The sequence below is a fragment of the Rhinopithecus roxellana genome, chromosome 12 (genome assembly GCF_007565055.1).
Source record: "Rhinopithecus roxellana isolate Shanxi Qingling chromosome 12, ASM756505v1, whole genome shotgun sequence".
In the NCBI taxonomy this organism is placed as follows: domain Eukaryota; kingdom Metazoa; phylum Chordata; class Mammalia; order Primates; family Cercopithecidae; genus Rhinopithecus; species Rhinopithecus roxellana.
Genome location: NC_044560.1, coordinates 2,665,823 through 2,688,962, shown reverse-complemented (window position 1 = coordinate 2,688,962; position 23,140 = coordinate 2,665,823). Strand labels below are relative to the sequence as shown.

General features: G+C 54.9%; 1 protein-coding gene across 2 annotated transcripts in view; it reads left to right on the top strand.

Annotated features, from left to right (window-relative positions):
- TNFRSF1B (TNF receptor superfamily member 1B) overlaps positions 1 to 23,140 on the top strand; it is a 42,766-nt gene that overhangs the window by 6,993 nt on the left and 12,633 nt on the right. For both annotated transcript variants that reach the window (XM_010371733.2, XM_010371732.2), the window contains exons 2-8: positions 15,180 to 15,279; positions 17,310 to 17,438; positions 17,984 to 18,133; positions 18,596 to 18,689; positions 19,023 to 19,258; positions 20,104 to 20,181; positions 20,732 to 20,766. In XM_010371733.2, coding sequence (XP_010370035.1) covers positions 15,180 to 15,279; positions 17,310 to 17,438; positions 17,984 to 18,133; positions 18,596 to 18,689; positions 19,023 to 19,258; positions 20,104 to 20,181; positions 20,732 to 20,766 — 822 coding nt within the window. The remainder of the gene's footprint in view (positions 1 to 15,179; positions 15,280 to 17,309; positions 17,439 to 17,983; positions 18,134 to 18,595; positions 18,690 to 19,022; positions 19,259 to 20,103; positions 20,182 to 20,731; positions 20,767 to 23,140) is intronic.

Genomic DNA, 23,140 nt, shown 5'->3' with positions numbered 1-23,140 from the left:
AACCCACAGGTTCAAGGAAGCCTTGAGCAGGGAGGGCGTTTTCCTCGAAGAAGCCCTTTGTCACCGTAATGGGTGCAGGCTGCTCTGCCCTGGTTCTGAGTCCTGCCCCCTTCCCTTAGGGCTTTGGGCCTTGATCACCTCTGCTGAGCAGCTGACCTTGGGGCTGGGGCTCTGACGCTCAGGGCCCACCTCCCTGGGACCCACAGTCTTTTTCCACTGTGGTGTGTAGTGATGTCACAGGTGGCAGTGATGTCACTGTGGTTTGAGGTACTTGGCTGTGAGCCCTGGAGGAGGAAGTGTCTGTTCGCTGATGGGGGGTTGGAAGATATAATTTACTTCTGCTCCAAGCCTGAGCCCCAAGTGTGCAGGGGGAGTGCAGGGGGAGGACTGTTGGCAGTGCATCCCAGGGCTCCAGCTGTGCCCTTGCATCTAGCCTGTCTTTCCTGTGGACTGTGACAAGCCACCCTGCATCTCTGAGACCCCATTTCTTCTTCATTTTTTGAGACGGAGTCTCACTCTGTTGCCCAGGCTGGAGTGCAGTGGTGCGAGTAGCTGGGACTACAGGCGCCCGCCACCATGCCCGGCTAATTTTTTGTATTTTTAGTAGAGACAGGGTTTCACCGTGTTAGCCAGGATGGTCTTGATCTCCTGACCTCATGATCCACCTGTCTCGGCCTCTCAGAGTGCTGGGATTACAGGCGTGAGCCACCACGCCCGACCTTTTTTGTTTTTTAGATGGAGTCTGGCTCTGTTGCCCAGGCTGGAGTGCAATGGCATGATCTCGGCTCACTGCAACCTCTGCCTCCCAGGTTCAAGCTATTCTCCAGCCTCAACCTCCCGAGTAACTGGGATTATAGGCGTGAGCCACCACACCCGGTTAGCTTTTGTATTTTTAGTAGAGATGGGGTTTCACCATGTTGGCCAGGCTGGTCATGAACTCCTGACCTCAAGTGATCTGCCCGCCTTGGCCTCCCAAAGTGCTGGAATTACAGGCATGAGCCACTGCACCCAGCCTCTATTTCTTCTTTGCGGTGGGTGGAGGGGTTGGAATTATCACCCTGGAGGTTCATGGTTGCTAGATTATTGATTCTGTTGCTGGATTCAGGAGACCTGTTAGCTAGTTCACAGCAAGTGTTGGGTGTTTGGAGAGGGCTGCAGAGCCCCTTCTCAGGACCCAGGAGGGCCAGCTGCCCTCCTTCTCCCCTCTTTTGGACACTAGTGGGCATGTTCTGTTGGGAAAACAGACAGTGTAACCTGACTTCGAGGGCCGCAGGGTGAATCTCTGTCAGGCATACTGGCTCCTTGAGAGGCCTAGCGGATCTCTCCTCCGTGGGTCCCTTTTGGAGCTGGGGCTCGGGTTTGACGCAGCCACTCTGACTGGAGACGGTACAGAAATCCCCAGGGGGATTTGTTTGTTTTCCTTTGCTGTCCAGACAGTGGCCCACCGTCTGCTTCAGTCTGAGCGTGGCCCTGCACTAGTGAGACTGATGTGGCCACAGGTTCAGAGAATCAGTGTGCCTGAGTGGGAGAGCAGAGCGGGAGGGGATTTGGAGGCAGGCAGGCTGTGGACAGGGAGGAGGGAGGACATCTTCTGAGCTGTCAGCGGGAGGCGTTCTTGAAGGTCTTTCAGGAGCAAGGCCAGAGGCCATGGGAATGGGTGGGGCCTGGGGCTGGGAGTCAGGGGTCTGAGGCCTCATCTTGGCCCAGCCTCTGCTTCCGGGAGAACTTGGCCAGTTCCCTTCTCCTTTCTGAACCTCAGTGGCCCCAACTGTCACTTGAGATTAGCAAGGACCTCCCTGGCCCCAGCTGGAGTAAGTGGCTTTGGGCAGGGAGTGGAGTGCAGATTGCACCACCACGTCACCCAGCTCAGAAGGCCCAGGTGTGGCCCAGCTGTGGACTTGATTGTGAACCCCTGGGGAAGGGCTCTGGCCCTTTGCCTTAATTAGCAGGACGCCCACCAGTGCTCTGGGTGTCCCTGCTGGCCCCTCCTCCCACTGACCCCAGCCCCAGTTTCTGGCTGCAACTTACAGAGGCCCCAGGCTCCTGTGGCCCCATCGCCAGCAGCTCCTGCTGTCATTTCCTGAGCCTTGCAAGCCCCTAATCCTGCTCCTTCCTGTCCTGCCCCCCAGCTCCCTCAAGCCCCGCTCCTGCATCCCATTCTCCCTAGACATCACCCCTCCACCCCTTGGCTCAACTTCCTTCCTGTTGTGACTTGGTCCTTTGGTCATTGCCCTGGTCTTTTCTTGTCCCCTTCCTGATTCTGCCCTTCTCCAGTCCCATACAGGGGACCTCCTAACCGCTGAGCCCTGAAAGGTAGGCAGGTTTAGGATGAGTGGCTACAGGGAGAAGAATGGTGTGGGGAGGGAGGTATGGAGGAAAGAGTATTAGGGGACAGTCCGGGTGAGGTGCCTCACACCTGTAATCCCAGCACTTTGGGAGTCCACTTGAGGTCAGGAGTTCGAGACCACCCTGGCCAACATGGTGAAACCCTGTCTCTACTTAAAAAAAAAAAAAAAAAAAAAAAAAAAAAAATTAGCCAGATGTGGTGGTGTGCACCTGTAGTCCAGCTACTTGGGAGGCTAAGGTATAAGAATCACTTGAACCTCAGAGGTGGAGGTTGCAATGAGCTGAGATCGCACCACTGCACTTGTCTGGGTGACAGAACGAGACCCTGTCTCAAACAAAACAAAACAAAACAAAAACCGAATATTAGAGGACAATGTTAGACTGTCCCAGCTGTCCTAGCTGGAGCCAAAGGTTTGTTGGGGACAGTGACAGCAGCACATGAGGCTGTAAGTTTAGGGCCAGTTTATGGAGGTAGTGATAGCAACTACATTGAGAAAACTGTAGCAACTATAATTTGGGAGGAATTTTCTAAACACTTTCCATGTGTTATTGAGTCTTCCCATCAGCCCCAGGAGGTATGTGCATTTATCGGTCCCATTCTACAGATGAAAAGACTGAGGTCTACGAACTCCTTTATTTAAAAACAAAGCAAAACACCTTCAAGGCTGCCTGCTAAGAGGGGAAGGAGTATGGATTCAAGCCAGCATCCTTATTCCAGTGTCCATGCTCTCAGCCACCGCACACACTCCTCCTATCAGGAGTTGAGGCAGTGGGGAGCCATTATAGTTTTTGAGCAAGAGAGTGACAGGGCAGAGATCACTGTGGCCTCAGTGTGAAGCACAGATGAGATGGAGAGACTGGAGGCAGGGAGGCCCATGAGGAGGCTGTCACCATAGTTCAGGTGACAGCTCTGGGTTGGTGAAGAAACAGAGAACAGGAAGGAAGGGGGACAGACACTTGAGGAAGGAGGAGGAAGCCTTTAGACTGGGCCATGGATGTAGGGTGGGGTCACAGGAGGTGAGGAGCATGCTCTCTCCACCCGCTTTTTGCAACATGAGGCCCCTCTGGCCTTAGCTCTGCCTGGCCTGAGCCTGAGCCCAATGGACCAATTCTGTTTTTTTTTTTTTTTTTTTTTTTTTTTTTAAAGTCGGAGTCTTGCTCTTGTTGCCTAGGTTGGAGTGCAGTGGCGTGATCTTGGCTTCGGCTCACTGCAGCCTCTGCCTCCTGAGTTCAAGCGATTCTCCCACCTCAGCCTCCCAAGTAGCTGGGACTACAGGCATGTGCCGCCACACCTGGCTTATTTTTTGTATTTTTTTTTTAGTAGAGATGGTGTTTTGCCACATTGGCCCTGCTGATCTGGAACTCCTGACCTCAGGTGATCCACCCGCCTCGGCCTCCCAAAGTGCTGGGATTATAGGCGTGAGCCACCGTGCCTGGCCCCAGCGGACTGATTCTGGTCAGTGTCACCCCATTTGTCCCTGGAGCTTTTGCAGTCAGTCACAGGGCCAGCCTGGTCCTGGTCACCGCTGGCTGGTTACCCCGGCTGGGTTGGGCAGGAGACTGGGCAGGGCTGGTTGCTCATCTCAGGTGTGAAATGGGCTGCACCTCCACTGGTCTGGGGGTCAGGATTCCAGGGCCTGCCTGGCGCTGCTGCCCCTGTGCCCCCAGGCCCCTCGAGCTCCTCCATGACCTTTGGCTTCCTTGACTGTGAGGTGGAAACAAAAGGACTGCTCTCTGTCACTTCCCTTAGGGGCGGGCAGTTGCTGGGAGGGCACAGAGAGCCCAGGGCTAAGAGCTGACATTTAGCTGGGCGCGGTGGCTCACGCCTGTCATCCCAGCACTTTGGGAGGCTGAGGCAGGCGGATCACAAGCTCAGGAGTTCGCGACCAGCCTGGCCAACATGGTGAAACCCTGTCTCTACTAAAGATACAAAAAGTAGCCGGGTGTGGTGGCGCGTCCCTGTAATCCCAGCTACTCAGGAGGCTGAGGCAGGAGAATCGCTTGAACCTGGGAGGTGGAGGTTGCAGTGAACCGAGATCGTACCATTGCACTCCAGCCTGGGTGACAGGGTGAGACCCTGTCTCAAAAGAAAAAAAAAAAAAAAAAGAGCTGACATTTAGCGGGTGCTTCTTGGGTGCGAGGCAAGAGACCAATGCATTAAATGCACAGAGTGCCCTTCCCTGTCGCAGCCACCTGGGGGCAGGGGAACATTATCCCCATTTTACAGAAAAGGCCTTTGAGGCACAGAGATTAAACGACATACTTAGGGTTTTGCAGCTCATTAGAGGCAGAGCCAAGACTCCACCCCAGGTGGCCAGGCTCCTGAGCGCTGTGCCTACATCACCCTCCAGTGAGGTGGTGGTGGAGGAGACCGTGAGTCGCTGTCATCTAAACATGGGCGCGCTCAGTCTGTCGCTCTGAGGACGCCGCCCCCTCTCTTTGTACGTCCATTTCCTGCCCCGTTCTCATGCTAGCTCCAGCTCATTTCAACTAATTGAAAATTAAAACTTTGCTTGTGTTGAGCAATTCGGCATCTATGAGATGCCAGCTGTGGGCTGTGTGCTGGCTGTGTTGTAGGGCGATGAGTAGCAGACACACGGGTGACACTGAGCTCTTTCCACTGCCAGGCATGGTGCCAAGCACGCCACGCAAACTGACTTCATGAATCATAAAGCCCTGTGAAGGGGGCACTGTTTCTGTCGCCATTTTATAGATGACAAAGTGGAGGTGGGGGAATGGCAGAACTGGATCAAAGCCCATGTGTCTGGCTCAGCGCCCATATAAGGTTGTCAAGGTTGGGGGGAGGCACGAGGGAACCAATAATTAGCCAAAAACTGGTCGGATGTGGGCAGTATAGGGATGCACCCAGGTTGTCACAGGAGCCCCTAGAAGGGACCTCTGACCCCCTGAAATGATGGCAGAGGGAACTCTTGAAAGAAGCTGAGAAGTCAGCCCTGCCAGGTTGGGGGTGGCGGGTCAGGACGTTTGGGCAGAGGCAGCAGCAGTACAGGCGTGGAGAAGGGGGCGGAGGAGCCAGGTGCTGCTTTGTGTTGTGACGGCAACAGGCGAGTGATGAATACAGGTGGGAGATGCTGGCAGGGGTTAAGGAGGTTGTGCAGGTGGTGGCAGCCGCTGGAAGCTTTTAAGGAGAGCCAGGCTTGATTGTAGGAAGGGGGCTTAGGTCCATCCGAAAGGGAAAGAAGGCTGGGAACCAAGACCAAGGAGCCTGTAGCTGGCAGGTGATGCTGAGGGTGGCGAGGAGGAGGGGTTGTGGGAGATGGAGCAGGCGGCATCAGCAGGCCCCTTGGAGGGTGACAGTGGGAGAGGCTGGGACGTCTCTCACTAGACTCAGGGTTCCTTGCAGGCAGGGACCATGCCCAGCGTCTTTGTACCCTGGCATTTAGCACAAAGCCTGGCTCCAAGAACCGGATACCAGCCCAGTCTTCCTGTCTGCCCCCAGCTCATTTCTAAAGCAACATCACAGGCAGCGAGTCAGGAGTGGGATGTGTCACCCCCGGGCTGCCTGCCTGTGATGTGGTCGGTCCTTCCTAACGCGGACGCCATTCCTCTCCGTGACGGCAGACGGGCCTCCGCTGTCACCGGCCCTGGCGTCGCTGTGACGACCTGGCCTGATGTAGCTGCACCCTGCAGTCCATGGGGCTCCTGTGAACCCCCAAGGTCAAGACCCAAATGCCTCTGCTGCCTCCCACCACGCCCTAGGAGTCCCCGTGACCCGCCATGCAAATGATGTGGTTTCCGCATTGCTTGAAGAGGGTTTCCGCTGTGTGGGGGTCCCTGGGTCCTTGGGCAGATACCTCTGCCCCTCCCCACAGCTTTGGCACCTGCCCTAAGACCCTGGAGACCCTTTTGCCTGGAGAGTCACTGAACCACCCTCCCCTGCTCACAGTGTGTTCATAGAAGAGCCACTCCCCTGTGTGGGCTCCTTGTCTGTAAAATGAGGGAGCGGGACAAGATCACAGGGTACAAAACTGTCAGAGGGCACAGAGGCTGATGTCGCTCCTGGGGTGCCACTCACTGGCTGCATGACCTTGGATAATTTGCACGAAATCTCCCAAGCCTCAATTTCTGCATCTGTAAAATGGGGTCATCCTGACCTCATTGCATTAGTGCTAGGATAAAATGAAGAGAAGGCATATGAACGTGCCTAGTACTGTGCCTGCACACAGTAGGTACTTTTCCTGGGTCTGAACAGTCTCTGTTCTTCCAGCTCTGTGTAAAGAGTTGGTCTCGACCCCTAAAGCCTGAAGCTTCTCCCTGTGGCCACCTCCCCACCATATCATCTTCCATTCTAAGCGGGTGGATCCCTGCCCGGGGGGGCTCCCTGGGGAAGGCTGGGAGCATGACCTCTTCTCAAGGGTACTGGCATCTAAAAGTGATCTCCGGAACACTGAAAAGCCATGAAGGCCGGGCACAGTGGCTCACGCCTGTAATCCCAGCACTTTGGGAGGCCGAGGGAGGAGGATCGCTTAAGGCCAGGAGTTCAAGACCAGTCTGGACAACACAGCAAGACCCGGTCTCTTTCTATAAATTAAAAAATAACAATAGAGCCATGAAGACCCCCAAAGAAGGCTGTGCTAAAGGCGGCCGGAAGAGCAGAGGGCACCGCAGATGTGGTGCTTTCAGCGTTTTCCTTCTCCCCTAGGCCTCCCCTCTTTCCTTCCTCTCTTGCTGTCTATTTATAAATAGGAGAAGGGACGGAGGGCCCCCACCTCGGGTACTCGCAGGGCCTTGGCCTGGGAACAGGACAAGCAGCAAGTCAGTTGGCCCAGGGTTGCTCAATTCCCCAAGAGCTGATGCAGACTCCAGAATCAGACCTGCCTGGCCACCTGGCCCTGCCCCTTACTAGCTAAGGGCTCCAGCAGAGTCCTAGTCTTGAGCGAATCTTATACCTGCAGCCCTGTCCACCAGCTGTGCTTCTTGAGTCCTCCAGGGTGAGGGGGACGGGGCGAGAAGAGAGGGGACAGCGTGTAAGGAGGGTGGAACCTGTGGGGTCCTGTCTCCCTGGAGCTCGGCCCTCAGTAGCTCTGAGAGCCTCACTTTCTTGCAGGGTGTCACAGCCACATCGTCCTCTGGCCGGGCTGCTCACAGAACCCGGCGCCTGGGTTTTGGCCACTCACCCAGACTCACATCACCCTTCCAGTGTTCCTCTGAGCAAAGTCCCTTTGAGCCAGCCCAAGGTCCCTATCAAGGAGGACCACATCTGGCCTGTCGCACTCTTCTCCTTCCTCTGCCCCACTGAGGCCTCCGTCGCACCATCACAGCACCGGCCCTGCCGTGGTCTCCTGATGTAAGGCTTCCTGAGGAACGGGCCTGGTGCCAGCCTGGGGGTGAACTCCCAGCCCCAGGAGTGACAGGTCAGCTTCCCCACACTTGCCCTTGAGGCAGGTTGGAGGCCCTCTCCTTTGCAAGGCCCACATGGGCCATCTAGCACCCTACTAAAGCCAGGCAGTTCGCTGCCCTGGGTGTGTTCTTGCCTTGCCAGTTCTTGGCTAAAACCAAGGCAGGAAGAACCCAGTTCTCATGTTCTGTAACATGGGTCTATGACCAGGGCCTTTGCATGCCCCTTGCAGCACCACCATGGAGCCCCTAGGAATCTGGGAGATCATGAACCCAAGTGAAGACCTCCCCGCCTTTGCTCCTCACAAGAACCCCTGGAGGAGACAGGGCAAGGAGTACGACTCCCATTTTACAGGTGACAGTGTGGAGGCTCAGAGAAAGTCCATGACACTCCCAGATGCCCCGGACCTGCTACCCTGACCTCCTGGCGGTGCACAGAGCATGCCAGGCACCTCTCCATAGGCACATAGACCCTCTAACCTAAGTCAGCGCCCCTCCTACAAGGCCGGGTGTCCAGCACAACCGGGAAAGGGGACATTTCTGGCCCTTTCCTCTCAGAAGTCGCCTGCTCGGGCTGCCCTCCCTGGGGGAAAGGGGATGGGGGCAGAAGCTGAGCATGGAAGCCCCCCTGATCCACCCTCCGCCCTTCCCAGAGGCCCAGGACCAGCCCAACTCTGCCCCACATCCCAGCCCCCACCTCTCAGCTCATGCTGTTTCTCCACCTCTCATGTGGATGAGCCACACACCACCCAGCACCCCTGAGGTCTCACGAGGGACTGAGCCTCTGACACCCAGCCTTAAGAACCCAGAGCTGGTCCTTTTGCTTAGAGCATCAACCAGGCCCACACTGTCATTTTACAGGCAGAGAAACTGAGGCACAGAGAACCTGGTTACTGCCCACAGCAGAGGGGACACCTGAGCGAGGACACAGAGGATCTTTGGGGTAGGGGCGGGCCTGGGGGTTGAAGCCCGTCTTCCTGGCCAGGGAGGAAATGCAGGGCTGGAGGCGCGGAGGCCTCTTTGCGGCTGTTTCTTCATCTGTAACTTGGGAATAATAATAGGACTGGCCTCAGGGGGACCAGGGGAGGATTCAGAGAGGCTATGATGCTGGGACAGCCCTTTGCGATGACTGTCATGAAGCAGGTTTCTAGTAGACGCCCTACTGCTGCTTTCATCCTCACCCTCACCCACTCGCTCTGGGCCCACTGCCCTGACCTCCTGGCCGTGCACTGAGTGTGCCAAGGGCATCTCCCCGTTGCCCCGGCCCCGCAACTCGTGTCACCCTTTTCCTTAGCTCTTATCACCACCTTGAATTCTCTATTGAATGTGCATGTGTCTCCCCAGCTAAGACGGTAGCTTCCCGGGGGCAGGGATTTGATTTGTTCAATGCTACTGTTTACCCAGCACCTACAACCCTGGGTGCTCAGCACATCTGTTGAATGAATGAATGAATGAATCACTGCTTTCACTTTTGCCCCTGACTTTCTCCATGGACCATGGACAAGTGACTTGATCTCCCTGAGCTGTGAAATGGGCCCATGCACACCTGCTTTTTAGGGTGGAACTGGGATTTTATATAGTGCCTGCCATCTGGCCTGGCACATAGTAGGTGCTTAACAAATATCCTGTTGTTTTCCTTCCTCCCCAGAGGGCCAAAGCCGAGACCTGGAGGAGCAACAGGGTGGGAGTCTAACCCCTGGGTGACAGAGACAGTTCCCATCTGGGATGGAGGCTGCATGGTGCGAGGAGCTGCTGAGGTTGGGCCATTCAGCTCCAGGGCCCTTGGAGTCCTGGGTCTGTGTCTATGTCGAGGGGGAAGGGAAGCTCTCTGGGCCCCAAGAGAAGGGAGGCAGGACTGGGGGTGGCAAGGACTGCAGCTCTCCTGCCATAGCCTCGGGCACGCTGCTTTGTCTCCCTGAGCACCTGTGAATGTCGGTGAGAAGACCAGACAGTGGGTCTAACACGCACAGTTGCCCGGAACCGATGAGCTACTGCTAACTGCAGGTTCCACCTGTCTTAGAGGAGGGAGCCCAATCTGGAGGAGGGAAATGGGAGCTGTGGTCCCAGATGGGAGATGGTTCAGAGCCTGTGGGTGGGCCCTGACGAGTTTCTTATCCATAGTCCTCTCTCTGCTTGCCGCCATCCTGACCCTGGCATGGCCCAAAGTCTCTGGGAGACCAGGGGAGGTGGCTTTGCCTTTTTCCATCTCTGTTATCTCATCTGTGCAATGGGCACAGTCAGACCTGTCTCACCAATTGGATGTTAGATTTAGGTGCAGTTTTCTTTTTTCCTTCCTTTTATCTATTCTCTCTCTCTTTCTGTCTCTCTCTCTCTCTCTGTCTCTCTCTCTCTCTATATATATATATACATATATATAGCTATCTATTGATATTTTCTATCATCCATCTATTTATCTTGTATTTACTTTCTATTATCTCTATCATCTATCTAATCTATCTGTTTTATCTGTCTATTTTATCTATCTACCTACCTACCTATCTCTTATCTATTTTATCTATCTAATCTATCTATCTATCTATCTATCTATCTCTTATCTGTCTATTTTATCTATCTGTCTGTCTATCTCTTATCTGTCTATCTCTTATCTGTCTATTTTATCTATCTGTCTGTCTATCTATCTATCTATCCATCCATCCATCCATCCATCCATCCATCCATCCATCCATCCATCCTCTCCAATTCCCTCACCACTGGGTCTCAGATTCCTGCCTGTTAAATAAATGGATGAGGTTAACCCTCACCAGTGATTTTCAGTTTTTCACTCGGGCCCCCCATATTTTGGAAGATTGTAGTTTGCTAAACACGCTGACTGAATCAAGTACTATCCAACTTATTTCCTCATTTTAACATGTCAAAGATCCCCTGTGGGGTGAGTGGGGTGTGAACTGGAGCCTCCCCAACCCAAAGCAAAGGAACGGGAAGCTTCCGTAGCCCCGCATTTCCTAGAGAATGCTTGCCATGTTTTGGGGACCTCCTAGGGGGCCCCTGTGTTGACCAGAGGCCGGCTCCCAGGGCTGTGGTTTGGGCCCAGCCCCCTGCTCCTGGGGCCTGCTGCTATGGAGGGAGTGACCTTTTGTTCTGCTTTGCCAAGGGGCTTTCTGTTCCTCATTGTTTAGCCATGACAAGGCTGTGGTTTTTTTTTTTTTTTTTTTTTTTTTTTTTTCTGTCCAAGAGGATAAACAGGCCTGAGATTGCTCAAGGGAGCTGACCCCTTCTGCCAGCTACTGGGGGCTGTAGCCTCACAGAGCCAGGAAGGAAGTCCAGGGACGGTCACTCACAGCAAAGCCTCAGATAAGAGAGGAACCTGGAGGGGAGGAGGTGGGAGGTCACCACTCAGCCAGCCTGGGGGCCATGGGAGTCCAGCTGCCTATCGTTAGTGGCCAGGAGTCCTTGTCCATGGCAGCTCTCAAGAGCCCAAACTTGGCCACGGCAGGGCTCTTTCCCATCAGGCCCTTTGAGCCCTGACAGGAAACCCTTCCCCAGCCAGGGTGGGATTTCTTGCTGCCGCCTGGAGCCGCCCTGGCCCTGTGGTTCTCAGGCCCTGAAGGAGTGAGGGGCTCCCCTGGTTACCCCAAGGGCACTTGTGGGGATGAAGCCCGTGGGATGCAGGATTCCCACGAGACCTGTGCTGGCCACTGTGCGGGGTGGGGGGCTGCCAGGGAAGAGGTGCAGCCCCTCCATGCCTGGGGGATGTGATCTGAGGGAAGAGGCAGCTGCGTCTGGGAGGCCGTTCAGTCAGAGGGCGGAGGCATAGCCCCTGCCCTTGGGGAAGTGCCTAGCAGCAGCCTTCAGGGAAGGCAGTTTGGGGGTTTGCTGAGGGCCAGGCAGACCCTCTGCCACATTTAGTATTCGGTGGAATGGCTTGTGCAGAGGGAGCTGCAGAAGCTGCCATTTCTCTGGGTTAGGGGCTCCCAGAGCCTTTGGATGCCAGGTCTCAGCCATGAGCCCCTCCACCACCCCTCCCCCAGGTCACCTTGCTCAATCCAGGGGGCCACATAATCAGAGCATGTTCTGCAAAGGAGCATGAGAATCACCAGGGAGATTTCCTTTCTCGTTTTCTTTTTTTTAGTGGTACAGTTTCCTGGGCCCACCCCTGAGATTCTGTACTTGTTTGGGGAGTAGGGGTTGGCATTCATGACAGGCACCCCTGGGTGCTTTGGACACAGGCAGTGAACTCCCCCATACACTGTGGGAACACCTGAGAAGGCTTCTCCTTTTGTCTAGGGTGCCTGGGAGTCTGCTCCAGCAGCAAACCAGGTGGGGAGGAGTCCTGGGACCGAGTGTGTATGGCAGCACCATGCCCAGGCAAACTGAGGCTCCAGACGGGGGCTGAAGTTACTTCTTCAGACCCTATTATGCAGCATGGGTCCCACTGCCCATGCCCAGAATTCACCAGAGCTGATGGGCCTGGAGTGGGCCTCTGGGGCAGGCCAGGGTGGAAATTGCATCTGTATTTGAGCTTTGCGGCCCTGGCGCTGGAGTTAGATCCCTCCCGGAAAGGACATTGTAACCCAGCCCACAGTTTGGACTAGCAGCTGCTGAGCACCTACCCCCTGCTAGGCTATGGGGCAACAGCAAAGGGTAACCCCCAGCCTGCAGCCTCAGGGGGGCTTCCCATCTAGCGGGGGGCGCAGGTGGGTAACCCCAGAGCCGTGAGGGAGGAAGGTGGGGACTCTGGGCCTGAGTAACTCATTCAGGGTGGGGTGCAGGCAGGAAGCCTTCAGGAGGGAGGCTGCTGCCTGAGCAGGGCTCTTAAGGGACACATGGAATTTGTTATAGGAAGCACCAGGCCGTTCCAGAAGTCAGCTGGGGCAAAGGCCTAGGGGTCAGAAGAATGGCAAATTGCTCCGCAGCAGGAAGCCCCAGCTCCTCTGTGTTGTTCCCGCTGAGGGGTTCCAGCTGTTGGCACCGAGGGGTGCAGCCAGGGCAGGCTGGTGCTGCCTGCCAGGCCGGGGTGGGAGACAGCTGGGTTTCTAGGCCTGCTTGTCACTCGCTACAGGTGCAGCCAAGGGCTCAGCAGTCCCTGACTCCGGGCGGTCCTGACTCCCAGGCAGTGCTGTGAGGAAGGGGAGGAGGAGGCACACTGAATCCACCTGCCACCTTGGCTGGTAGAAATTTGGCCAGGTCTGCACTGGCCTGGTGGTGCTGGGTGTCATGGCTGCTGTCTGCTCTGACTGGCTTACTGACAGCTGAAGTCCAGGATAGGTCCGTGCCCACGTTGTGCTGGTTTGTGAAATATTTTTAGTATCTCCTCTGCTCCTATATGTTAGGTACTGGAGTCCAGAGAGGTTAAGGCACTTGCCTAAGGCCACACAGCCACTGAGTGGTGGAGTGAGGATTTGAAACCAATTCTTTCTGACTCCCTGTATTCTCATCTATGGAGAGACCCCATCACTCGTTCACTAAAGGTTATGGATCTCGATCTTGTACTGGCCACATGACTGCCACTGGCAATACAGTGGGGTATGCGCCAGCCCTGGCTCTGACCTCCTAGAACTGCCCTTTGGTCACTTCCAGGTGACGCATCTGTGGGGGCCCCTGAAGGACTTGGGGGGTGTGTGCACCCGCTTTGCTTGTACAGATGTGTTCACACCCATGTTTGCCTACACCTGAGTGTCTCCATTCCGAGCTTGCTCTCAGCCTGGTAGAGGTGGCTAATTAATGCTTGTCCCTGAAAACCCAGACTGCCAACCTCAATCTTTCAGGAGAGAGGGCAGCACTCAGGGGCTTGCTCCCAGGGGTCCTGGGAAGGCACAGTGGTGACAGTGCCGCAGCTCTGTACTCCTGGAGGGTCACTCAGAGACCCGAGGGAGGAGGGCTCTGTGTCTGCCCCTCTGTCCAGGGCTGCAGCTTCTCTGGGTGGCTTTGCTTTTCTCTTTTCTCCCCTCTTTTTTTTTTGAGGTGGAGTTTTGCTTTGTCAACTAGCCTCAGCCTCCAGAGTAGCTGCCTCAGCCTCCAGAGTAGCTGGGATTACAGGCACGTGCCACCATGCTGGGATAATTTTGGATTTTTAGTAGAGACAGGGTTTTGCCATGTTGACCAGGCTGGTCGCGAACTCCTGACCTCAAGTGATCCGCGTGCTTCGGCCTCACACCCAGCCCCCTCTCTCTTTTCATTCATTACATTGTTCATCTCTTCCTGGAGGCATCCAGCACAGTGGTTGAGATTGTGAGCTGTGAAGTCAGATGGGACCCAGGTCCAAACCCTTCTCTGTCACTTACTGGGTCTGGGAACTTGGGCAGGTGACCTGCCCTCTCAGGCCTCAGTTTCCTGTTCTATAACATGGCTGCAGTAGGGAAACTGTCTCCGTCTTCACTGGGTGGTTGGGAAGTCTTGCTGAGACCACACACCTGTCTCAGGTAGGGTCTTCTAGAAGCAGAGCTTGAGGCAGGGATCTTTGTGAAAGTGATTTACTAGGGAGGGCTCCCAGGAGAAGCAGGCAGGACAGGGCAGGGGAGGGGGCCTAGCAGGGACGTGTTCACCAGCTTCAGCCCGACACCACGGAGGTGGCTCTGGACCATGAATTGTACCAGGGTGGGTCCCACCTTGAGGCTGTGGGGCATTCATTATCGGCCAACACCCACAGCAGCTGGGGGAGAGGTGCCCTGCTGGCAGCAGGGGTCTGAGTGGGGTACGACAGCACCCACCAACTCGAGCAGCGAAAACGCTTAGAACAGTGCCTGGTACCTAGGCGGTGCTTCAGAAATGGCAACGATTGTCATGGTCATCAACCAACATTGGGCTGATGAGTATTGGCTCTGCGGTGGGTCCCATGTGAGAGATTGAGGGTCTAGAGATGACAAGGCTGCCACCTCTGCTGTCTGCATCACGTGAGTGTGTGTGTGCACAGGTGTGTGCATACATACCCACAGTGGGTGGAAGGACAAGCAAGTAACCATTCCAGAACAATGAGATGACTGTTAGAGGGGTCATATTCCATGTTTAGAGAGAGCCTGGAGGAGGAGGAGGAGCTTGAATTAACCTCCGGGAGTCAGGAAGGGCCTCTCAGAGGAGGCAGCACTCATCTTGAAAGACCAAGGGATGTTTCCAGTGTGGGAGGGAAGGAGAGGTATCCTTGGTGGAGGGCAGCTTTGTGCTGAGAACCCTGGTTCTCTGTGACCAAGGCCACCATCTTCTGGATATCTGTCCCATATAGAGTTAAGAGTCACCCAGCACTGGAGAAGGCCTAAAGGCACCCCTGCCCTCTGGCCAGCAGACTCAGTGCTTCTGCCTGCAGACAGTAGGATACACCGAGGTGGGGAGGCAGGAGAGGTAAAAGAAGGCACGAGCTCCCCTTCCTGTACTGTGCTCCAGGGGGAGGAACCTCTCCATCCATCATCAGTGCCGCCTGGCAGGGGGAGGGCCAAACATTTGCAGGGTGGAGACCTGGGCATCAGGCATGGCAGAACCCAGGGGCGGCCCTGTTGATGGCAGTTTTCCCTTCTTCCTTCCAGGTGGCATTTACACCCTACGCCCCAGAATCCGGGAACACATGCCGGCTCAGAGAATACTATGACCAGACAGCTCAGATGTGCTGCAGCAAGTGTCCGCCGGGTGAGGGCAGCCACGGGGGCTCGGGGCCCACGCCCTGGGGGAGCGTGTGTGTACAGGGGCTGGGGCGCAGGGGCATGGCCCTTGATTCTTACTGAACTCCTGGTTCTATGCACTGGCCCATGCTCCCTGTTGATTCTGGGCCTGTGAACATGCTGTTCCCTCTTCCTGCCACACTTCCCAACTCCCTTTCCCTGATTAACTCTGACTTGCCCTTTAGACCTCAGCTGAAGATATCCCCTCTTCCAGGAAGCCTGTCTGCTCCACACTGCCCAGCTGGAGGAGGAGGGGGAGGAGGAGCCTAAATTAGCTCCTGGGGGAGTCAGGGAGGGCTGCCTGGAGGAGGCAGCACTCAGCTTGAAAGACAAGTGCTGCCTCCTTTGAGCTCTCACTGGCCCCTGATGTTCCCATGGCAGCTCTTTCCTTGCTGTGTGATTATAGCCCGATCCCTCTCCTTGTTGCTTCCACTGTGTGCTCCTCCAGGGCAGGGACTGTGGCTTGTTTTCTGCTGAATCCCCAGCACGTGGCACAATGCCGTGTAGGCACTCGGTGCATATTTGACTGACTCTGTGAATGCTTACCCGTTTCACAGATGGTAGACGTGAGGCCCAGCCACAGTTGGTGGAGCAGGTAGCCTGACTCCCGGTGCCCTCCATCTATTCATTTGTGTCTGTATTCATTCATGTCGTGTTTGTAAGGTATCTGCTGTGTGTTCTGAGTGCTGCGAATACACAGAGAGCAGAGCAGACAAAATCCTTGCCCTCGTGGAGTCTGCATTTTAATGTGATGCAGACAGAAAAATTAGGAGACGTGTGGTCCTGTCTAAGTGCTGTAGAAAGACAAGGTCAGGTAAGGTGGGGGAGACAGAGCAGGACATCGTGTTTTACACAGGGTGGTCTGGGAAGGTCTCTCTGTGGAGGTGACATTTGGGCAGAGGCCTGCAGGAGGTGAGGGAGCAGGTCATGCACGTATACAGGGAACAGTGTGCCAGGAGGAAGCAACAGCATGTGCAAAGACTTGAAGTCGGAGCCTGTTTGGTGAGCTGGAGGAAGAGCAGGGCCAGCGTGTGTGGCCCAGGATGAGCGAAGGCGAGTATGGTTGGGGAGGAGGAGGAAGGAGTGAGCAGGGACCATGGTAAGGAGTTTAGATTTTATTCTGTCTGGGAGCCAATGGAGGGCTTTGAGCCGTTACCTTGAGATGTAGGTGGGCATATGAGGACCTGTCACCATCCCTAGCCATTTTAAGACACCCCAGGGAGTGTGACTCTCTTCTTTCTTTTATTAACTGGAAGGATCTCTTTAAGAAGTTACTTAGAGAGGCCGAGGTGTGTGGATCACCTGAGGCTAGGAATTTGAGACCAGCCTGGCCAACATGATGAAACCCCGTCTCTACTAAAAATACAAAAAATAGCTGGTCATAGTGGCAGGCACCAGTAATCTCAGCTACTTGGGAGGCTGAGGCAGGAGAATTGCTTGAACCTGAGAGGCAGAGGTTGCAGTAAGCCGAGATTGTGCCACTGCACTCTAGCCTGGGCCACAGAGCGAGATTCTGTCTCAAAAAAATTACAGAGTCAACCTTTTTTTAAAGGTTTCCGTTGGTGTTCCCCATCCCTGGCATGCCTGCTGTCCAGGCCCATGCCCTTGTCCTTGATAGGATACCAGGGACTACATTCTTACTACCTGTTCCCCGTCATTCATGCCCCTAGCTGGAGAATGTTAGCCATCTATCAAGAAGGAAGAAACTGGCAAGCTAGTTCTTACTAAAATGTGATTGACTGATAATAGGTCTCCAGAGGTGGAGGTTCAAGCATCTGGAAAGGGCAGAGAGGAATCTATTTTTGAGCAGACGGGGTTCAGAAATGGCGTGATAGGTGGTACAATACTAGATGGGAAATGATTCTGAGGAATTGGAACGCCACAGAATAGCCTTCCCAGCTGGGCTTTAGAACTCCGGACTTTGTGGGGACAGTGGATGAGCCCAGGGTCCTGGCAGAAGCCCCGCCCGGCTGAGACCTCTGGCCCTTGCTTCCTCAGGCCAACATGCAAAAGTTTTCTGTACCAAGACCTCAGACACCGTGTGTGACTCCTGTGAGGACAGCACATACACCCAGCTCTGGAACTGGGTTCCCGAGTGCTTGAGCTGCGGCTCCCGCTGTAGCTCTGGTGAGTAGGTTCAGAGAAAGGGAGGGCCCTCACACCCCTGCCTCCAACATCCCCCCGCTACTCCAGCTTCTTTGGCTTCCAGCTGTATGGAGTTACCCCAGGCTGGTTGTTGGAAGTGGCACAGGTGCAACCGTTTACCCTTACCACTGGCATTTCCCTCCTCTGTCTCACCAAAGCCTCTTCACAGCCTCACGGGGCAGGCGGTGGGAGAACTGTGCCCACGTGAGGGTTGAGGAGGTGGTGCGTGGGAGAGTGGTGCGCATGCTCGTGCTGCGAGGAGCAGGACTGCTGGAAGGAGCGAAACTGCCGGGAGGAGCGGGACTGCAGGGAGGAGCGGGACTGCGGGGGAGGAGCGGGACTGCAGGGAGTGGCAGGACTGCAGGTCCTGCTCCCGGACTCTACCCAGTGTTGTGTGTACCCCATGCTGAGGCGGTCCATCAGCCTCCTGGAGATCAGAGCTGTCTGGGAGTGCTGGGCTGGCTGGGAGGGCAGCGTGGGTGTGGCGGAGTCAGGCGTGACCGCGTGCTGCCCTCTCGCTGCTCTAGACCAGGTGGAAACTCAAGCTTGTACTCGGGAACAGAACCGCATCTGCACCTGCAGGCCCGGCTGGTACTGCGCGCTGAGCAAGCAGGAGGGTTGCCGGCTGTGCGCGCCGCTGCGCAAGTGCCGCCCGGGCTTCGGCGTAGCCAGACCAGGTATGGGGTGGGGCTCAGGTCCTTGGGGACGCCCTTGGGCCTCTCCTTTGTAGACATCCCTGCAGTGTCACGGGCATCAACCCATTAAGTAGTCCAGCTGGGAACACCGTTAGTGGTGGCCAGGTGCTTGCTACCCATCAGTCTGTCCACCTGTCCACCCTTTATTCTTCCTGCCAGCACTCCTTATTAGGCACCTCTTATGTACTGGAACCAGAGGACCCAGAGATGGATCAGACCGAGCCCTAAGCTAGGAATGTTATGTGATGGTACAAGAAGATGAACTCACATAACTCTACAGCCCAATCGTGTGCATGTGTGTACAGGCATCTGTGTGTGTTTAAGGGATGGAGGTACAGACAGAGGTTCTTGGGCCCCTCAGACTACTCCCAGGGATCTAGTGCCAAGGCCCAGCTGTCCCGCAGAGTGTTTGAGTGGTTGACAAGTTCGGATTGTTCCCTGAAGGGACTGAAACATCTGACGTGGTGTGCAAGCCTTGTGCCCCGGGGACATTCTCCGACACGACTTCATCCACGGATATTTGCAGGCCCCACCAGATGTGAGTAGCTGAGTCCTTTGGTTCTGGAGGAGCAGGGAGGGGCTGTCCCTGGGTGACTGTGGGTCCAGGACACAGAGTAGCTCACCAGCCACCATTGTCCAGATTGTTTTATCTGAGGGAGGGTCCCAGAATAAATGGCATGGTGGGCAGGACCTTGCCCTGGAAGGCAGGACTGTGTGGGTGCACGGGGAGGTGGGGGAGGGAGGGGGTGGTCCTCAGAGAGGGCACACGTCGTCACTCTCCTATCCTGCCTGCTGGGACCCGTGAGTGATCCCAACCACCCCAGCCACTCTGTCCTCTGCTGCCTACTGACCAAGAGTCCTTCTCCTCCAGCTGTAACGTGGTGGCCATCCCTGGGAATGCAAGCATGGATGCAGTCTGCACGTCCACATCCCCCACCCGGAGCATGGCCCCAGGGGCAGTACACTTACCCCAGCCAGTGTCCACGCGATCCCAACACACGCAGCCAACTCCAGGACCCAGCACCGCTCCAGGCACCTCCTTCCTGCTCCCGATGGGCCCCAGCCCCCCAGCTGAAGGGAGCACTGGCGACATTGTTCTTCCAGTTGGTAAGTCACAAGAAGGCTCATTCATTCACTCATTCTGTCTGCCTGTCTTTCTGTCTTTCTTTCTCCCTCTCCCATGGTTTTACTGAGAGCCCACGGTGGGCTGGACCCTGTGCCCTGTCCTGGGATACAGTTGGCAGTCAGACTGCTTTCTCCCCACTCCTGGTGCTTTCATTCAAAAGCCCTAAGTGGGTGGGCCGGATGCAGTGGCTCACACCTGTAATCCCAGGGCTTCGGGAGGCCAAGGAGGCAGGAGGATTGCTTGAGGTTAAGAGTTCGAGATCAGCCTGGGTAACATAGTGAGACTCCATCTCTATAAAAAAATTAAAAAATTATTTGGGTGGGGTGGTGCCTGTTGTCTCAGCTACTCAGGAGGCTGAGGCGGGAGGATCACATGAGGCCTGGAATTTGAGGTTGCATTGAGCTATGATCACGCCACTTCACTCCAGCCTGGGCGATGAGTGAGGCCTTATCTCAAAACAAAACAAAATCCCTGGATAGGGGAGAGATGGGGTCAGCAATTCGCCTGAATATGTAGATGGTCTCCTTGCTGCTGTTTCTGATGAGCCCATTAGGCCGAGAAGACAGTGGGCTGGGCCAGATCACCTCCAGGGCTTCCATTCTGGGGCTAGAACTGTATCAGGCCAGAGTTCTCAAACTGGTGGCCCTTAGGCTGAATGAGGCCCACAGACGTGATTGCTTTATAATTGGATTTGAGAACCTCCAGCCTAGACTCGCCCCTCACTTGCAATGACCCGAAGCACCTGGGGTCCCTGGCTTGCCTGGCTGGCCCCTGGTACATTTGAGTTTGTTTTCTGTAGCTGTCTGAGCTTCTCTTTTCTTTCTAGGACTGATTGTGGGCGTGACAGCCTTGGGTCTACTAATAATAGGAGTGGTGAACTGTGTCATCATGACCCAGGTGAAAAGTAAGCGTCTATCCTTCCTTCCTTCATCCACTTGTTCAGGAAGCTTTTGTGGGGTGCCTCCTGTGAGTCCAGCCCCGGGCACAGCCTTAGGGGTCAGACAGAACTGGATATGGGGGTCCTTGTTCTGTAGGAGCTTAGGACCTGGGGCGGAAGGCACCTCTGCTAACTTAATTACTAAAAGGCAAGGGGTGATCAGGGTTTTCCAAAGGGTAGGAGTTCAGGATTCCTATCCAGGAAGCCTGGGGGATTCGGGCTTCCTGCAGCAGCTGATCTCTGAGGTGGGTAAGATCTCCATGGGCGGAGTCTGTTCAGGGAAGGACACGCATCCTCAGTGGAGGCGTGGATGGCACAGATGGGGGACTGGAGAATGGTTGGGGTGGTGGCAGCTAGAGTTGGGTGGGGCTTCTGTGGACCTTGTCTGGTAGGCAATTGCTCCCTGCAGGGCTGGGCCTCTCTGCTGTTTCTATTGGGCCACACATTGCCCTCCTACTTAGGACGGATGTGCCTGAGGAAGTCACTCTCCCTTACTTGTCCCTTCTCTTCTTTGTAGAGAAGCCCTTGTGCCTGCAGAGAGAAGCCAAGGTGGTGAGTGTCTCCACTGCCCTCTCCCCTCTTCCCTGGGTCTCCTTCCTGGAGGGCTGGGCTGTCACAGAGGAAGCAGTGAATTCTGTCATTGTCTGTCCAGTGTCAGGAGGTGTGCAGAGCTCTGGGAGGTGGAGGAAAGGCCGGGGAGTCAGGCAGCCCTCCATGGGCTAACAGAGGCTGTGAGTGTGAAATGCCCCGGCAGAGAGCAGAGGCCTTCGTGGCATTCGTGGCAGGCACATGGTCGTGGACCCACAGTGCAACCTTGGGCAGATGTGAAATTTCTCTATGGCTACTTCCTTACCATGAAATGGGGGTTGTGTCTGCTCGATCCAGCTTGCAGGGTGGTGCCATTTGGTCAGCTGACAATGATGTTTCTCATTGCCTCCATTGTGTTTACAGAGTGCTTTCTCAGAGAGCAGTGATTTTCTTTTTCTTTTTTCTTTTTTTTTTTGAGGCGGAGTCTCACTCTGTCACTTAGGCAGGAGTGCAGTGGTGAGATTTCCGCTCACTGCAAGCTCTGCCTCCTGGGCTCACGCCATTCTCCTGTCTCAGCCTCCCAAGTAGCTGAGACTACAGGTGCCCGCCACCACGCCCAGCTAATTTTTTTGTATTTTTAGTACAGACGGGGTTTCACCATGTTCGCCAGGATGGTCTCGATCTCCTGACTTCGTGATCCGCCCACCTCGGCCTCCCAAAGTGTTGGGATTACAGGCTTGAGCCACCGCGCCCGGCCCTAGAGAGCAGTGGTTTTCAGACTGAATTCTGGGGTAGCCCAGTGTCCCACAGACGGCCCTTGGGTGTGGGGGAAGTGGTCATCTCTCAGGTTTGAGGTAGAGATTGTGGGGCTGGGCCCTGGGTCCTCCCAAAGCAACTCACCTTTGATCTGTTTTATAAAGTAGGGCCTGTGAAGGCTTTCTGTTAGAGACAGACCAACAGTGTCATATCATAGTATTTCATTTGTTCTCTATCAGGAAGGCGTTTGGCTGCAAGTAACCCCAAACCTACAGGTGACTTTAGAAAAAAGGGCTTTATTTTTCTTGCATTGTAAGAAGTCAAAGGGTTGGTGTCTGCTGGAATGGCCTCCACTGTCCCCTTGCATGGTGCCAGCAGGACCCCAGGCTCTGTCATCTTTAGTGTGTTGACTTTTGTTCTCTTGTTTGTGGCCTCATGTCATAAGATGGTGATCATCACTTCATATGTCACCTCTAAGTTTGAGGTGGGAAGAAGGGGCAGGTGGCCAGGCCAGCCATGGCACCCTTATCAGTAAATCAGACACCTTCCCAGAAGCCCTGGGTAGACTTCTTTCATCTCACTGACCAGACTGTGTCACATGACCACCCATAGCTGCAAGGGAAGCTGGGGAAGAGGGTGCTTTGCTTTTCCAGTCTCTATGGAGGAGGAGGAGAAGGGAGGGAGGTCGGAAGTGGGTATGGGGTGAGCCAGAACATGGGTCTGTCACAGCCTTGCACTTGGTAGGCAGGGCAGGTTTTTTACCCAATTTAATAGATGAGAAAACAGAGTCCGATGAGTTTTCTCGACCTCAGGGGCAGGTAGAGAAAGAGTTTCTCAACCTCATGCATATTTGAGACAACATCTTACTTAAGGGAGGCCAAGGTGGGAGGATTGCTTGAGTCCAGGAGTTCAAGACCAGCCTGGGAAACACAGTGAGACCCTATCCCTAAACAACATAAAATAAAATAAATATTTTTAAAAAAGATCTTGGCTGGGCATGGTGGCTCATGCCTGTAATCCCAGCACTTTGGGAGGCCGAGGTGGATGGATCACTTGAGGTCAGGAGTTCAAGACCAGTCTGGCCATCATGGTAAAACCCCATCTCTACTAAAAACACAAAAATCAGTTGGGCATGGTGGTGTGCGCCCAGTAGTCTCAGCTACTTGGGAGGCTGAGGCAGAAGAGTCGCTTAAACCTGGGAGGCGGAGGTTGCAATGAGCTGAGATCACACCACTGCACTCAAGCGTGGGCAATAGAGCAAGGCTCTATCTCAAAAAAAAAAAAAAAATTAAATTAAAATAAATAAAATATCTCAGTTGTGGGGGCTGTCCCATGCTACTCAGCAGCATCTTTGGCCTTTATTTACTTACATGCCAGCCACATTCACACTCCAGTGGTGACAACCAAAAATTCTCCAGACATTGCCAAGTGTCCCCTGGGGGGCAGAATCACCCCCAGTGGAGAACCACTGCTCGAGGGAACAGCTCAGCCCTGGGGTGCCCAATGCCTGAAGTTTACACCGAGTGTTTGGAATCAGATAGACTGATTTCATCCCCTGATTTTGGTGACAAGAAAAGAGATGCAGGGAGGAAAACTGAGTTGCTCAAGGTCACACTGCAATGTGTCATCTCTGGACTCCCAT